Genomic DNA, 18,162 nt, shown 5'->3' with positions numbered 1-18,162 from the left:
GTGAGAGGAGAGAGAGAGAGCGAGGAAGAGTGCGCGTGTACGGCAGGGGGCGGGGCCAAGCAGAAGAAACGGAGGGATTGAGAATTCCGCGAGTCACCATCACGGATCCCCGCTGTCAATCTTCACCGTCTGGTCCAATAGCTTCGCTGAACGCGGCAGGCTCGCCCCACCACCCCTTCTTCTCGGCCCCGCCCCCCTCCTTGAGCTGTCCTCTCTGTGCACGCGCGTGGTCCCCACCACCACCACCACCACCACCTCCTCCACCACCACTAGGTCGAGTCGAGGAGGAGGAGGAGGAAGAGGAGGAGGAGGAGGAGGGATGAGGCGCGCGGCGGAGGGGAAATGGCTGCCGAAAACAAGCCGGAAGGTAAGAGAGAAATAACGGTTTTTAATTTGAAGTGGCATCGTCCTGCTATTCGGGGTTCAGACGAGGCGATGAAGGGACGGAGGCACGGAGGGGGAGAGAGATAACGGCAGGGCTTTCCCTTTCTTCTAGCCCGTCCCGAAAACACGGACGCTGGTGCTGAACCAGCGACTGTGTGGAGCACGGTTAACCGACAGCGAATAAATAACGTAACGAGAGTTGTCCTGTCGGTGGGCACTGAGTGAGTCGGGGTATAGGGTAGTTTTTCACCGTCCGGTGCTTGCCAGCGTTTCCCCTGAGTAGCTGGTTTTGAAGCGCTTTTGAAGCGTTTAGCATAAAAGGGATGGGGATGAGAGAGGATGAGAGTGGTTCACGCTGAAGGAATTCAGATGCTTTCTGTGTGTGTGTGTGTGTGTGTGTGTGTGTGAGTGTGTGCGCGCGCGCGCGCGCGTTTATCTATTTTTGTATCTCTCTTTAAGCACAAAATAGACAATTGAATCCGTAGATTTCCCTTGCTGATTGGCACGAAACCTCCAGACCAGCTGTGCATTTACTTAATGACAATCCAGTGTGTGTGTGTGTGTGTGTGCGTGTGTGCGCGTGCGTGCGTGTGTGCCTTCGCGGATGCATGTTTATGTTATTGTTCATTTGGTGTTGATGTGTGCATGTGGTTGCTAAGGCAGTGAAGGTGAGAATAGGGTGCATTTGGGGAAGGGGGGCTGTATGTGTGTCAGTTTTAGGTCATATCATATATGAATCTAGTTTACATTTTTACTCCCTTAACTAAACTCTTGGGGTCATTATTGCCACACACACCATTCAGACTGTTATTCATTCATTCATGAATTATTTAAGGGATGGTCAAAATCACCATGGCAATGCTATCTCCATCCCAACTCATGGGTTAATGAAATCTTTATTCCTTACTCAGAGTGTTTGACATTTGTTTATACATATCCCCTGACTGTTAGTCTGCTCTAAGTATCACTTTCTGTTCTTGCCGGTTCAAAGCACTGATATCACACATCCATAAGCCAATAAACACATCACCTGAATGTGTTGTTATGGATGACACACAGTTCCTGAGCAGCTTCAGAGCTAAAATGACACAGGGCACTAAAATTATGCCATTGACATCAGCTTTATTGTTTTGTAACCGATTCTTCTGGTGGCTTCCTCACAAAAGTGATTCTGAAAGTGGCAGAAGGAGTCTTTAATCCTCTCTCCACTAGGGAGCGATGCCGAGCAAGATTACTCTGACAACGTGATTTTTGGAAAACTTGAACCACACAAGTAGCATCATACATTTGTGAGGCACAATTTCAGGTGTACAGCGCTGAACGTCACATATACAAGCATGTCGGTGAGCATGCGAAGTGTAGCCAGAGGCAAAGGGAAGGCTGTGGGTTGAGAGTCCCGTTGCGTGAAAAGACTAGAGCTGTAGATGAGACAGATGGCCCATGGGCTGATCAGCAGGCACTGTACCACACACATGTAAAACCATCCCCCTGCCCCGACTGTAATGTACCTACACACGCAAACAGACTCACGCACTCACAGTATGAGGGGTTTCCGTCCATTGCCCCCTCAGTGTCATGTGTAGAGAGGACATAATAATTTACGAGCCTCAGTCATGTTGAGTGAAAGTCAAATGAATCGCAGGGGCGATGAAGGCAGGAGAGTGCTATCCACTCTCTCCTTTCCCTGGCAGATGTGTGTGGTGCTGATCAGCAGAGTACACTAGTGGGCATGAGAACAACATCCACCATATAGCATGGAAGACCATCTCCCTGTGCGCTGGTTGGTCTACTTTGTATCATAGCAACAGTGGTCAGGGAAACAGAGAAATGATGAGAGAGAAGAGAAACTAAAGCTGGGTACAAGTTAGTCACACACATGGAGGCAGCGCATCTGCTGTGGCCAATCGATCATGGGACACAATGGATGCAAGTTAGTGGATCAGAAAATGGATGAGCCCACATGCATATCACTTGGAGTTTTGTTTCTGGGCTTTAGAGGAGGAAGAACGAGGTGAGGTGTGCGACTGCCAAGGAAACCCAAGTCTGGAGCGTCTCCTAAATATGTCTTTGTCTCTGTCTCGGTCTTTTTCCCTTTTTGTAGGACTGAAGAAGATAAGAAATCCAGAGCGAATGGTCAGGATTGCTGTTGGCTACACAGGACACACCCCTCCCAAGAGTGACGACACTGACGCCAACAGTAAGAGACACACAAACACTCTTCACACTGTCGGTGCATGCACGCGCACATTTGTCTGTAGCACAGGGTGACTCTGGGAGCAAGTATAAAAGCCTTCTGGCAGAATGATGTGATGCGGGAACTGAGGTCTCCTTCTCATCTGCTCTGTAACAGATCACACTTACACATACATACACACGCTCGCACAAAGCAAACACACACTCTCTGCTGAGACGTCATTTCAATTCAGCTCTGTTACACATCATGTTTATTCATGCATGCCAGTACAGTATTAGTGGGCGCGCACACACACACACACACACACACACACATACACATACACACACACACTACTGCACATAGCCATAGAGAGGGCAGAGCTTACTTTCGCTATCAGTAGTTTATTGTCATACCTAATCTGTACACATGGCATTATGTATCTATAATCCACAATGGGCCTGGTTAAACTAGAAGTGAGATGGAGTGTGTAATCTGGGGTCGCCGCATGGTCGTGGATGCATGCGAGTGTGTCCTGGGCATGTGCTTGATTGCTGTAGTGTGTTAGAGGGACTATAAAGGCAATGATTGCTTTGATTGGTTATTGATTTTAGAGGACGTGACGCAGATGCATGTCTCTGCCTCTGTTTGTGTGTGTGTGTATGTTAGGGGGACAAATCGGAGGAAAATAAACAGATGTGAGGAGGAGCAGACAGACATGCTGCTTAGTGAGGTGGTGATGCAGGTGGGGGTTATGAGTATAGCGGGGCAATGTATACGTCAAAACACTCCTCCATCACACACACACACACACACACACACACACCCTCCCCAACCCCTTTTTCATTTCAAAGGAGCAGATGGCCTCATACCTGCACCAGACCCTCTTATTTTGTTAAGAGTGACGAGAGCAAATGAGACTGTCACAAAATAGCAAATAGAGAATCAGGAGAAAATCTGAAAAACAACAGAATAGAATAAAATAGAATAGAGTAGAAAGGAGTTCTGTTTGGGATGGCTGTTTAATATGAGCGGAGACTTCCCGAGCCTATCCCTGTCTCCTATCTGTTCTCACGTCCCAGCTGGAGGATTACTGGAGGAAAAGTTTATCAGCAGAATGATAAAATTAGCATGCACGCCCATCTCTCTATCCCTTCCCCCCTCCACCCCCCGCTCTCCCTCATTCTCTCGCCTCTCCCTCCCTCTTCCTGCACTCTCGCTCATCCCATGCTATGCTCCCCCCTTTCTTCTCCCTGCCCTGCCCTCCCTCCCATCCTCCCTCCCATCCCTCTATCTAGCTGCTGTGCAATGAGCCTTTCTTTCTGTCACATTAATTTCATCCCGAAAAGGGGGAAAATGTGAAAATTTCCCCTGACGCCTCCTAATATCGGTAGGGGGAGAGTTAAGAGTTGCATTTGGAGCATTTTTCTCTCTCTTTACTGAGGAGAGTTTTATAATTAACTGACAGCCATCTCACAAGGGCATTGGCTTGTTTCTGTGTTAAATATGGAGATGACAGTTTTATGAGGTAAAATATTCATCAGTCGGAGGCCGCTCTTCTGTGTGATTCCAGTCTAAATTATGGCATTTGATAGGCTACCAAAGCAATGTTTCACTTTGGTTGAACATTTTCACTTTTTAGCACGCATACCTCTATATGACTTAATGAGCCAGCAGTTCCACATTAGCATTCAGGCTTTGCCGCTCTTTTGGGCTCTTTTTTACTAGATTAGCAAGTGAGTGAGTGATCTATGAATATGTGGCTTACTGCTGAGGGACTCACATGAAGCATTGTGGGTCGTGAAACAGTTTTATTATTTCAAATACAAATATAAATGTGAACAGCACTGAATTTCCATATTTAGATGTGTTTCCCCCGTGTCCCAGGATGGTTCATTTTCCTGGGTAGCCAGAAACAAAGGAGAAGTTTTTGCCCCATGTCACACCACAGTACAGCTCCACAGAGAGCCATTTGGAACAGATGGAAAAGACGATTGCGACAGTACCCAGGCTGAATTTTTTAAAACAGGGACGCATTCTCTGGTTCAGCATTGTTAGAAATACAAGATACAACCCTTTGGGGTGTTAGAGCTCATCAGCATTCAACAAATCTGCAAAGTTGGTCTTCCATTCCTCGTCAGCGGGGAGGGTAAATGTGAGGATGGGTTAAGATGATGGTCGTGTCCATGAAGGTGTGCTTTGAAAGGGATTTCGGTACCAAGGTCACTGGTAAAAAAAAAAAACCCCACCACTCTGGGACAAATACAGGGATGTGTGTTCTTTGATCGGCAGGCACTGTGTGTGTATGTGTGTGTCTGTTTGCATGTGTGAGCGTGCATTTGTGTGTGTGTGTGTGTGTGTGTGTGTGTGTGTGCCTACGCATGTGCAATGGGCTTGTTTGATGTGGTGGTTCTGGTACATTTCAAAGGCGAGGCTCTGATGAGAATTCTTCAGAACAGCAGGGGGAGGGGAGGGGGTTATAGCCAGGAGGGGTGGGGTTTAAACGCTGATTGGCATTCATAGCAGAGAGGCCGGAGTGCTGCTAAAAAAGAAATTAGGCTTTAACTAAGCTGCACCATTCAGCTGTTTAACTAAGCTGCTGCACCGTTCAGCTGTTTGAAATTTTGTCTTCTCAGGCCTTCTATTAATAAATGCATAATTGATTAGCAGGAGCTTGAACACACTGACACAAGCACACACATGCTCTGACACCACCAGACTCACATGAGCACACACACATAGACCCCACTCATGTCCCACCACAGTGCTTTTCTGTCTTTTTGTCTTAGTGTTACCTCGTTCCGTCACTTGTCCTTGCAGGTTTCTTACTTTCTAAATCTTCTCTCTCGCCCTAAGTTTTTTTTTTCTTCATTAACTGTCTCTCTCCGGCTCATTGTCTCCTTGCATCTCTGTCTCTCGCTCTGACCCTCCCACCCCACCTATCTCTCTTTTTCTCTCGCTCTGTCGTCTGCCCTCAGGTAGAGTATAATTCCTGTCTTCCCAGGGGAGTCATGAATGGACGCCCTCTACTCAAATGCTTATCAATAACCTTTGAGTGCTTGCTCTCTTCGACTTCTGAGCGGCACACCCGTTGGGCATGCACTCACAAACAGGCACGCGTGCAAATACACACACACGCACACACAAACACACCAGGGGCTCTATCTTTGTGTGGACGCTATGCGCTGGTGGAGTGGTATTTTCCTGAGGCGCAGTGGGATTTTTTTCTTCACCTGCACCTATTCTGTATTTTGCCAATTCTCCGCGCTTGGCAGTGGGTGGAGAGGAGCAGTAGAAGCACTTTCATTGGTAATCCAACGGCACCATATAGTTTTGGTGGTGGTATACTCATAGCCCTCTCCAAAACTACTCAAACCCCCCATTATTCATCTTTTTCTTGCCTGTTTTGTTTTACACATTATTCCACCTGTCCATCTGTGACATCATCCCACAAAAAGACCAAAACCAACAATGTGTGTTTCTCAACACTTAAATAATTCCCTGCCTTAAAGACTTAAATCTTTAAACACGGATCACAAACATGTAGTTAGAATTTAAAAAATGCTAAACATTTCCGAAAACAGCTGGGCGCTGTTTCAGTTTTTTTACTTTAACAGGAGTAAATAGTGCATTTACAGTAGTGGGGACTATTTCCAGCCTCGGATTCAGTGCCCTTTACGGCAGAAGGACGGTGCAAGTGGGATCGAGTCGAAATAAACTGCTGCACATGTCCATTGTAATAAAGGAATATCTCACCCAGTGCTACAGTGTGGCTCACTTATGTGTAAAAACTAATAGTTTTTTGTACAATAATATGGCAGTGAAGAATAAGCTGTATTAGGTTCTTGCTACACAGGCAATGCTTGTTAGTGGCATCAATTCATTGATGATTTTGGTCTTTTAGTGGGATTTGTTGATAATAAGAAAATATAGAATATCCATAACGCAATAAAGGCAAGGTGGTAAAGGTTAACAACTGATTTTCACCAAACTGTGTCACCACACTGGGGTGGCCTGTGGATCATTGTCATTCTAAATAAAATAGTGCATCATTACGCACAGAAGACATCGAGCTCCCAGGACTTTCAGTATCTGCAGAAACATAAACACACCACCTGCCCGTGCAACATTTGCACTGCTGTATATTTGTACTGGCAACTCTCTTGCTCCTGTACAAGAATATTAGTTTCCTCTCAGGAGGAGCTAGTCTGGAGTCTCTACTCCATTACCGAACTGTCTGCATAACACTGTGGGGAGAGCATTGCTTTTAAAGGGGATAAGAGATGCCCATGTGATTGGCCTTGATTGTTACCAACCCCAAATGTACTGATAATGTATGATAATGGGTTCTTCTTAATCCAAATCTGTTTCCAGGTGGGTCCCAGGTGCGCTGTGCACCTCCACCTGCTGTCCAAAAATAAGTGTGCTGCCACTCCCTCTGCGCACCGCACACTTAACTTGTACCCTGCACCTTGAATGACCAAATTATCGACCTTACTTGTCTACATCACTTTGCATCACCCATAAGTGAATAAGATATAATAAGACCCAATTATACAAAGATGACAAGGAAACATTGAATGTAGTTGGTGTACACTTTGCTGGCTTTTTGCTGTTTCATTGATTAGGAAAAACATACTTACTGGGCCTTGTAAAGTATCAGCCTGACACCTCTTTGCACTGCTATGCCAAAAATTCTCAGCCATATTTTTGACAAATCCGAAATACCAGCAAATTACCACAGATCAAGTACTTGATGGACCAAAATGTCTTTTAATAAAATGTATTAAAGCTTGTGTCCTTCATAGGCATGAACAAATCTTTGGGCAAATTCACTTGCTGAAGGCCACATCAAACCATTAGAAATGCTACACGATAAAAGTTTGTTATGATTTTATTTATTTAGGTTCCCAGAGATGCTGCGTTTTGGCATTCTCCTCTCACAATGTGTCTGTGTCTGATGAGAAATTTCTCTCCTCTTCCTACTCATCCCTCATTTATCTTCCTTTATCTTCACCCGCTCTCTTCCCCTGCCTCCACTTCCGCTCCAGATGAGCCAGGCCAGTTGAAGATCTACCTTCCTAAGAAGCTGCTAGAGTGTCTCCCCAAATGTTCCTCTCTGCCCAAGGAGCGCCATCGATGGAACACCAACGAGGTGAGAATGAGACACACTCAAGAGGGAAATATCCGTGACAGTGAGACAAACTTTTTGCTGGTGACTCATCTCTAGCTAATGTCACATTGAGAGATGAAGAGGAGGTAAACAAACACAATGGCAGCTTTTCATTATGGGACCCTAAAACTGTGACACCAAAAAATAAAAAAAAGGAACAGCAACCTGAGCTCACAGCTAAAAATCCCAACGACTGTACGTTCCATTTGGGGTGTTGCTGTCTATTTCGCTGTGTAATCCAAACAACTCTGGGTTAAGGCGCAGGACTCAGGGGCTCCTGGTCTGAAACTATATAGGGCTTAGAGGCTATGAAACAAGAAATGAGGCTACAGATTGAATGTTTCCACTGCTGATTGTTACTGGGTTCAAAAACCCTGTGGCCAGTCAGATAAAGATTGTTATCTGAATCTAACATTGTTGCTATGCAACCATAGAAAGCTGTTAAATGCGTGGCACATTTCTGCTCATAGGTGCTTTTTTCTATTTTGTGTTATGTGTGAAAATGATGCTCTAGTTACATTGTGTAATGTTGTCCTCCAAAACACAAAAAAAGCAGCAGAAAAAAAGCAAAAATCTGTCTGTGAGGTATAAACAACACAAGCAGTGATCATGCACCCAGAGGATCATAAAGGCTGGTTAAGTTAAAGTAACTTAAGGGCTTTTTGCATTTCACTTTACTCATTTTAGACGTTTTAGTATGCTTTGAACGTTGAAGGTTTCCCACAAACTCATGGCTACCACTCATTAACATAGGGCTGAGTTTGGCCTGCTCTGGGCCAAAATTAGCATCATATTTGCAGAATGAACAATAGATAACTTACACTGTGCTGCTGGCTAAGTACTACAATGTAAAATTAGGCCAAATTAGGTTGGGACAACTCTTTTCTCAGGGCCAAAGATATACTGTACCTTGAGCTGAACATGTGTGGTGTGAAAAGCTTCTCAGAGTAGCATGTTGTTCCAGACTTAAGCTGTTAGCTTAGGGAAGTGTTTGATGGGTGGAAATGGATGCAGGCATTTATCGTCAATAGCTCCTTGTTTATGCATTGCACAGCTCTCCACTGGTGGTTTGCTCCATCCATTGTGATGTGGTTGGCCTCTGCTGAGACATTTTCTCCATGTGCAGGCTGTGCACTCCATTATGGATGTGTGTTTGTGTGTTTGTGTTATTGATTACCAAGTCCAGCATTATTATGCAATGCAAAGCTGATTTGGCCTGTGGTTTTTCTCTCAGGAAAGTCATTACATTTTTCATGCAATCCATCTCAATGAAGGTCATACTGGGAGTTAAGCACGGCGCCTACTGAACAGTGTGCTCACATGAATAGGCAGTGTGTGTGTGTGTGTGTGTGTGTGTGTGTGTGTGTGTGTGTGTGTCTGTTTCTGTGTGTGTGTCTGTGTGTGTACAGTTCAGAACAACGTGACCGCTGCTGGTTAGGGACTTCCACACATCTGTCTAACCAAGAGCAATTGTGCACGAGGTGCAGGGACTAGACCAAAGCAGCTTGTTGCTGCCCCCTCTCCTGCACTGTCTCCCTGTTTCTCTCCATCAGTCTTCCAACTTACTATCCAGTCCTCTCTATCTTCATCTTTCATTTCCTCTCCTCCCCCCCTCTCCCTTTCTCTCTCTCCATGGCTCGCTCTCTCTGATGAGGAGGTACAGGCTCAGTTCAGGGGGAGGTTGGGTGTCCCTCAGCGGATTCCTTCAAAGCTCCTCTTCCACCCAGGCATAAAGTTTCCTGCATACTTAAACACTCCATTGTGTCTGCTGCTCCTCTTGCTTGGTGCTTTCATAGGGGGAGCTGTGTGCATGTTCGCTGTGCGTCTAGTGCACGTATGTATTTCAGTCTGTGTATGTGTTTCTGCCTACGTGTGTGAGTTTGTCTGTCAGGGATGTGCACAGCTCCAGATTATTGCTGCTGCAACAAAAGAATTGATTTTTTTTTTCTGTTTGTTGATTTTTCTATATTGCAGACATTGCAAGAAATTTAATAGTTTCCATCAGCAGCCTATTGGAAATTGAAATCATCATTGGTCCTCAAATTTTATACACATTTAAGGTTTGTATTTCCACCATAGATTGTAGCATAACACATTTTTGTATGTGCTATTTTCAGATCAATCAGCTGTCAAGTCAGCTGTCAAATTTGAAGCTTCCAATTTATTTATTCAGTCGCATCCCCTCAGTGTGTGTGTGCGTGTGTATGTGTGTTAAAATATAATACTGTTCTGGTCTGTGTGGTGCTCATGAAGTGTGATGATGTGTAATTGACAAATGTGTGTTGAAAACGCCTGTGTTTGGATGTGCATATACGTGTATGCTTTTGTGGGTGTCCATAGAAATGTTCATTTTCATACACTTAAGCGTGAGGAAATCAAGAATTGGTTTTGTGTTTCCTCATCCTCTCTGTTTGGGTGCTGTTTGTACGTGTCTGCATGTAGAATTAGGATTATGCTTAGTGTGTGTGTGCGTGTGTGTCTGAATAAGAAGAGAGTGTGATAGATAAAGAGATTACCCTTCTGTGTTTGGATGAAGATGCCTCTGATTAAGTCAGACTCAATCGTTACAAGTCTTCATCTGATATGTCCTTATTCTCACCTTTTTCTTGGCATGCATCTGTCTGCACAAGTTTGTGTGTGGGTACCAGGGTGTGTGTGCCTGCGTGTGCGTTTGTTTTCTTGCACGTGTGCGCGATTGCATATGATCCTCTGATCTCTGTTTTGTCACGCATGGCTCCCCCCGACACCTTGGCCTCCCACAAGCACTGAGCTGTGACCCCATACATTTTTACCTGGTGCACTCCTCATCCTCCTCCTCTCTACCTTTCCTCTCCTCCTTCCCTCTCTCTCTCTCTCTCTCTCTCTCTCCGTCTCGCTCTCTCTCTTTTGTGTATCTAGTGATGTGTGAAATTATTCTGGGATGGAGGGATGAATTCCTCCCTGAAGGGCTGAGCGGAGGCGTGAGCCTTTTGTTCAATAATAGATTGGGGGTGTATGTGTATCTGTCCATGGTAATAGACTATAGACTAGTTTTAGATAACAAACCACACTCAGGTGGACAGACTGATGGTAGAACCTCTTTTATCCACCCATCGGGAATAACTTGTTGTTTGCTTTCAGCAAATTCTGTGCGGCGCTGAAATAAGGAGGTTATCAAACTTTTTCAAATGTAGACAGAGACAAACTTTAGAGTCTGGTCCTGGGACTCCAACTCATGAAAAGATTTGATTACGCTTGTGAGGACCCTCGACATGCGGCTCATATTTTAAAAAGAATGCTGAGAAATATCAAAAGCTCAATGAAAAATGAAAGATGCACGCACACACTATGTTGACATGCATGTCATTGCATGATACAGTGTGCATTTTAAACGCTTCTACTTCAGAGCAACCCCCCACCCCCCAAACCATGATTCAAATGATGCAACTGTCAAACGGGTTTGTGCAGACTTCAGTAGATCACACAGACGACAGCCGCCTGTGCCACAATGCTTCTGCATGTGAGTCTGCTCCACATGTCGCTAAAATGTACATACACAAAAAGTGTTAGAAGATGGCATTAATTTAGTATTAATGGTGTGAAATAATACGATATGAAAACATGTGTTGTACGTTTTCATTTTCGCTTCATTCTTGTCATATAGTGATGTATTGGAAGCTGTATGGTGCTAAGGCAGCTAGTTGTCAGTTCACACACGCTCAATTGAATGTGCCGCTGCATGACACTAACATGATTGGTTGAATGAGAAGCGATGGAAAAGCAGCATATACATTTTAGACCACTGCCCCATCTGCCTCCTCTGTGTGTGTGTGTGTGTGTGTGTGTGTGTGTGTGTGTGTTCGTGTATCAAGGGTAGATGTTGCCATGGTAACAGATTGTGTGTGCATATTCCTGCTAATGGTATGATCGATGCATGTGTGACACAAACGCCGTTTGTGATTGTTTAGCGCATCAAAGGTGATAAGAGAGATGTGACAGTGCGTCTGCTTGCAATGCCAAACATGTACGACGGACAAAAAAAAAAAAAAAAAAATGTTGGTGAGGGACAAAATCTCTAGATCTCTAGTAAAAATGTCAAGAACCCACTCACACTCACCTGTGCGTGCTGTGGCATCTCAGCCCCAATTTCTAGCCCAAACAAAGCTCTCCGCTGTCTATGAGTGTCTGAGTGTGTGTGCGTGTGTAATTTATTATTCATATCATTATTGTTGTTTGTGAGCCATTAAATAGATACATTGAATTAAATATGCATGCATTGTATTCCGACATTTCTTTCTAGAGATATTTACCATTTTTTTCCCTGTAGGTGAAACATGAGGCAGGCAGGAAAATTGTCTGTAAAACAGGTTACATGGGGGGGAGAACGTTAAATGTCAGCTACAAAATACTATGGATCCATTATAGAAACCCAGAGCGATACAGTTAGCCAGTAGCAGGCCTCTATGTTCCATTTATACTGTGGGGAAGGGTGCCCTTGATTTATAAATTTGATGTGTGAATCGCTAATGTCCAGCTGACACTCTCCATTTTGTCTGCTGTGTCAGAACAAAGACAAAAGTAACACGGCGTTGGAAACTTACCGAAAGTTTCATTTTTAAAATGAAATGGGTGTGTCGTTTGTTAGATAACATGTTCGTAAGAGACTTGGTGTATCCGCGCGCGCGCGTGTGTGTGTGTGTGTGTGTGTGTGTGTGTGTGTGTGTGTGTGTGTGTGTGTGTGTGTGTGTCCCAGAGCCTGCCTATGGCTCTAACCTCTCCAGTTGACATTGAGCGCCGTGCTGTTGCCGTTTACCAGAGTAAAGCATGGTTTAATGAGGGGGCAAAGAAGCCAGCACACACACACTCACACACACATATGCTCACACATGCTTTCACACATGTATATACACACAGAGACATGCACACACACAATTCCAGAGGGGTGTTTCACAGCTCCTTATATTTGATTCCTATTCTTTTATCTTTAATCATTCCTCTGTCTTTTGGGTTGAGAGATATTTTATGTTTGGAGAGCGCCAAGTTATAATCACTAATTAGTCCTCCAGGCTCTCTCTCCCTCCCTCTCTCTTTTTCTCTTCCTCTTTGTCTATCTCTCCATCTCTCTCTGAGCCAAGCCTAGCCCAATTAACACCCAACGTCATTTTGTGACTGTTATGACTTATGTTTCCACTCAAACTCCAGACATCCATACTGTCCCGATGACCAAACCAGCAAGATGAACCAAATGTGCAGCAATGCAGAGAATTAATTAGATTCATTCTTTTCATGAACATAATTTCCTTGTTGATACACGTAATTATACCGCAGGCTTTTCGCTGGCAAATGAGACTGCACATGGCAAATTGCACATGTGCATGCATAGAGGCCTCATAGATTACTGGGATAAGGATTTCAGTCATTTTGGTCATGCAGATATTTCACTACACACAAGATCACAAGAGGCTCAGATTAACCAGGTTTTACAAGTCTAGTCAGGGAAAGCCAGGTGTCTGAGGTAGGAGTTAGTGTTGTCTCTCCTCTCCTCTCCTCTCCTCTCCTCTCCTCTCCTCTCCTCTCCTACCGAACTGGAAGCCCCATATTTTCCTCCTGTTCTATTTTCTCCATGTCGCGCAGACCCACTATTTATCTTGCCCACTATAATTTGACACAAAATATTGTTAACTGGAGACACAGAAATATATTAAACAGTGGGAATGTGTGACTGCGAGTGTGGGGGTGTTGTGTATGTGCCTGAGCTCATTTATGTGTGTCTGCATAAGTGTGTGTATTTGAGTGTGTCGTTGTGTTTTAACTTCCTGTTAGATTCCAAGCCCGACCAAAAAGAACTGAATGACCAGCAGTGTCTGCTGTAATAAGAGGCCAGGCTGTGCAGTGGAGACAATCCTTTTTGTATCCTTAAATGTCCCCACATAGAACTTCTGTAATATCTGAGTCCTGTGTAAATTAGATTTAATTCATTGGAGACAGATAAAGCATTAAAATGTGTATTTGTGTGCATGTGCGCACACACACCGATGGTCCTTGTACTCCTGCTTTGAGTGCTTGTATTGCATGTGTGAGAGCTTTGTCTAGAGAACTTTCTAACTTTATTTAACTCGGACAACTTTCTCCGACTCAGACTTAGCAAGGGCTTTAGGAATCAAATGTATTTTACAGCAGCACAAGGTGATTTTGCATGTTTACATCCCCAAATAACAAGGATATGTCAAAACATCTATCTGTAAATCACACTATGGATTTTTATTGAGGTTTTCTTACGCATTTTCTGACTTAATCATATCTGGAGCTTAGAGACGTATGAAGGAATATGCGTAGTTCAGGATTTCTGAAGTCAATACATACTGTATTTAATACTCTCTGCTCATGTTTTATGAAAGCACGTTTCACTAACGCAGCTTTTTTTCATACTGTACATGCAGTTCCAGCTTGTTGTCATGGGTTTGATGCAGAAAATAATGGTGCAAAAGTCCAACAACAAAAAAATAATGTCAAAATATCTGTATATTATAATATTATTTAGCAATATTTCACTGCAAATTCATGTGATCAGTATGCACTGAGCATATCTGTGGACACCTGAGATGAGTTCTACCTACGTGAGTCGTTTGCGAGGTTATTAAAGACGATTGGTACAGCTTCATTGTTGTCTAAGGATTATGGAGTTGTCCACTAGCAATAGTGGGTGGGAGCTGCTACGGCAGCTTTCCTTTATGTCACATATTTTGTGGATATATTTAAAATCTCTCTGACTACTCAGTCAAGCCTTTCTGAAAATATATAGCATCAGGCAATTGCACTATGCCAACAGTCTGACATTATATCAGTATCAGTAACATCATATCAGTAACTAACTGAACTGAAGCCTCGCCCTCAGATTCTTTTACTTCAATGTGCATTTCATTTCATTTCTGCACTGATAGCATCTTTTTTTTTTGCTGTTGCTGACATAATGTTGATTCAGTCTGTAGAATTTTTCCACACTGCTACGGTTCTCGTATTTCTAGTGCAACATAATAAATATGCTTGAAGTTTGGCACATTCTCCATTGAGCGCACGTGTTTTCATTGCAAAGTTGCCCCTGAATATTTTACACGCACAGCATTATGAACTGCCTTCCTCATGGCTAATCCAGACAGTTAAGACATGTAAACACCCAAAGACACAAAAATGAAGTTGGCAGAGAATATGTGTAAAACCAGATATTTAATACTAAAGCAGTTAAACTTCTCAGGCCTATTTGCAATGGGGCTACAAAGTGCATCAGACCACATTTGTTAGTGCTCTATAAAGTTGCTGTGGGGTCCAGTTGTCAGTTTTGTTGATGTGATATGGATCGGAGTGTGTTGGCCTCATACACTTCAACCCACTAATGGCCACTTGCAGGCTGCAGCTCTATTTTTAATTAAAATTGTTAAGATTATGTGGTTGTTTAATTGCAAAATCAATGTTGTTTATTGCTGAGCAAAAATACAATATAATGATAAAAAGATGTCAGCTGTTGCTGTTTCAAAACACTTTAATTTATTTTCGCTCATTAGCGATTTACTCTCTGTACATTTGATTTGATGATGAACGATGATGTGTATGTGGGGAATAGTGCATATGCATACTTAATGAATGTGAGCTATCAACCACAGAGTTGGTTAATGTTTAACATTCACTGGTAGCGTTTCTCAAGGTAACGTCTGCGTTTCCCTGTTAATGAGTAGAGAAGTCATATTATCATGGAGCTCTCCTGCCGTGTTTACTGCACACTGTGAACAGTTCATCAACTGGTTTTCGGCCTCATGGAGTTTTGTTTCGCAATTAAAGGCTTAAATTTTGAGGCAGTATTGCTTATAGCCACATGTTTTTATATATGAATATAAGTTTGTTTATGTTTATGTTTATGTTAAATGTTTCTCAAAAACATAAAAGGACATGTACTGGTAAACTAAAGTACATCTCATCTCTCCTTCACATGTGCCATAAAATTCCCTGAAATTGCCTCAGTCCTCATAAAATGATCGCACTATGATGCAGATCAAATGTGCTGGCATGTATAAAAACACACCGAGCAATCTGAACTTTGGTCATTTTTCTGATGCTATAATCTTACCAAGTTGGACCTCCTGTGTCTCACAGATCTCAGTTTATTGCGGGAGCTGAGCCAAAAGGGTAAATTGGCTTTCTATAATATCCACAAAAAAAACGTAGTGAGAGAACTGTGAATCTCACAGCACTAACATTATCCTGGAAATGTACACATTCATAAGATTTATCCTGGGAGATGTATACATTTACTGGTAAATATACCATTTCTCACATTTACCGTAATAGACACAGAGCGAGACACTGTGCATGCAGCGTGCCTGCGTGTGTTCATGTGTGTGTGTTGCATCCCACTCAGGAGGCCACAGTATGTATTCAGTGTTTCTCTCAAACTGCTGTTCTGCCCAGCATCACATACTTCTCCGTCTCCCTGTCTCTACCCTCTTCTTCCTCCCGCTCCCTCCTGCTGATGTATGGAACGTCTACTCTCATATGGAGTGTGTTTGTAAAAGTCATGGTAATCAAATTTCACTGATTCCTGGGGGATTAAACAAGGTGGCATTTGTGCGTGTGTATGTGTGTGTGTGCGTGTGTATGTGTGTGTGTGTGTGTGTGTGTGTGTGTGTGTGTGTGTGTGTGTGTGTGTGTGTGTTCTGTCTCTGCATACACAATATTAGCTGTGTGTGAAGTTGTGTATTGTAATGCAGCTGTGTCATTAGTCTAAGACCAGCTCAGCTGTAATATGTCATCCATCATCTTGTACTCTGAGGAGGCACCTATATAAAAGACACTGATGCTGCATTTGCATACTGACAGTGCATATATTTAATTGTTTTAATGTAAAGGAGTGGGTGTTGCGGTGATAAACACCCAACATGGAGGGGAGAGCGTCTCACTTGTTTCTTGGCCAAGTGACAGAGACCGAGAATAGTGCTCATTCATGTCTTTGGGTGTTTCACAGTGAAAGTTTTTGCTAACAATATCACAGACTTCTTTAAAATTCCTCTGTACTACTTGGAGCAAAACCAGTCACAAAAATTAGATTGTTATCCAGTTGAAGTGTTAGCTCACGACTTCAGCAAACAGGAAAAACATGGCAACAGCAAGATTTCCCTGCCCAAAAATAGGTATTACCCAGTGCTAAGCCTAACTGCATGATTGCCTCTTTTTGGCAGCATATATGCTCCAGCAGTATGTTTGTATAGCTTGCCAGCTCGCAAGTCTTAACATTGTTCAGCACACAACATCAGCATCGCTTTCTCCACGAGACTTCTAGCTCCAGTCTCTGTCTGCTCGAAGGTGTCATTGCATGTTGCACTAGAAATTCACAGACCATTACAGTTCATATGAGGTGGAAAGTTACCAGGACAACCCGGCAGGCAATGACTGATGGCTGTCTCCTCCTCAATCTCTAAAAGTGCATTCAATTAGCAATCATTAAATGGCTTTGCCAGAACTATATGATGGATGAAAACAACAAGATTTAAGCACATAAAATGTCTCCCAAAGGTCCTGAAAGGTTCCATAGGCAACAATAATACGAATGCAAATGGCTCATGTCCCTGTCTAAACAGTGAAAGTGTTGGTTATATGTCTCATCTCCCCCCTGTTATTTATTTATATACACATATCTTACATTATATAGAAGTTTAAAGATAGCTAACATACTTTTGCGCCCACTGCATGAGTCACAGTGCTTGCAGAGAGGGTGCTGACTCTGGGCTCTACCTTGTACAGTGCATCATCACTGTAAATATACTCCAGCCTCAGTGAAGAGGAGCCCCTTTGGATCTATTGATACACTATACCGTACACTTATAAACTATTAATGGCATAGCATACGTTCATCAGATATTATCACTTACGGCTTCTGGCTGCTCATGTATTTTGTTAGCTATGGATGAGTAGTCTGCCCTTCATGCAGTGGTTTCAGCCAAGTGAAAGTCATGGAGAAATTTCGAGATGGATTGGTCTACATCAAGCTGAATTCAAAATGAAACAAATCCATACTTTTTTTTTTTTTTTTTTTTTTTTTTTTTTTTAACCACAATTTGCAATAAATAAGTTCCAGGCACAGCCCAAATTCAACTGACTCCTGATTTGTGGTTATGACTCTGTTCAAGTCGACGAGAAAATGAGTAAAGCGTTTCAGGGATTTCAAAAATAATGTATTTAGCCAAAGAAAATAGCATCCTTTTAATCAAGTGCAGTTGCAGTAAAAGTGAATTCTGTGGGGAAGGGGTTAGATTAGATTCTGCATATTTTTCTGTTGCTCGTGGTATTGTTTAATTGCAAGTAATCAATGGCAGTTGGCCAAGAGAAATCACATCATTTTGTTAGCTGGTAAAAAGTGTTATTTCTGAGCAAGAGGTGAATTTTGCTCATTCTCTCCTTGACTCCT

The 18,162-nt window shown here is 43.2% G+C and overlaps 1 protein-coding gene across 5 annotated transcripts in view; it reads left to right on the top strand.

The window, feature by feature from the left end:
* The first annotated feature begins 255 nt into the window (after positions 1 to 255).
* The window catches only part of LOC139328541 (calmodulin-binding transcription activator 1-like), a 51,516-nt gene continuing 33,609 nt past the window's right edge, over positions 256 to 18,162 (top strand). For all 5 annotated transcript variants that reach the window (XM_070958300.1, XM_070958297.1, XM_070958299.1 and 2 more), the window contains exons 1-3: positions 256 to 367; positions 2,486 to 2,581; positions 7,609 to 7,712. In XM_070958300.1, the coding sequence (XP_070814401.1) occupies positions 343 to 367; positions 2,486 to 2,581; positions 7,609 to 7,712 (225 nt within the window). In that variant the 5' untranslated portion in view covers positions 256 to 342. The remainder of the gene's footprint in view (positions 368 to 2,485; positions 2,582 to 7,608; positions 7,713 to 18,162) is intronic.

This window comes from Chaetodon trifascialis, chromosome 3, assembly GCF_039877785.1.
Source record: "Chaetodon trifascialis isolate fChaTrf1 chromosome 3, fChaTrf1.hap1, whole genome shotgun sequence".
Lineage (NCBI taxonomy): Eukaryota > Metazoa > Chordata > Actinopteri > Chaetodontiformes > Chaetodontidae > Chaetodon > Chaetodon trifascialis.
This window is presented reverse-complemented; position numbering and strand designations above follow the sequence as displayed.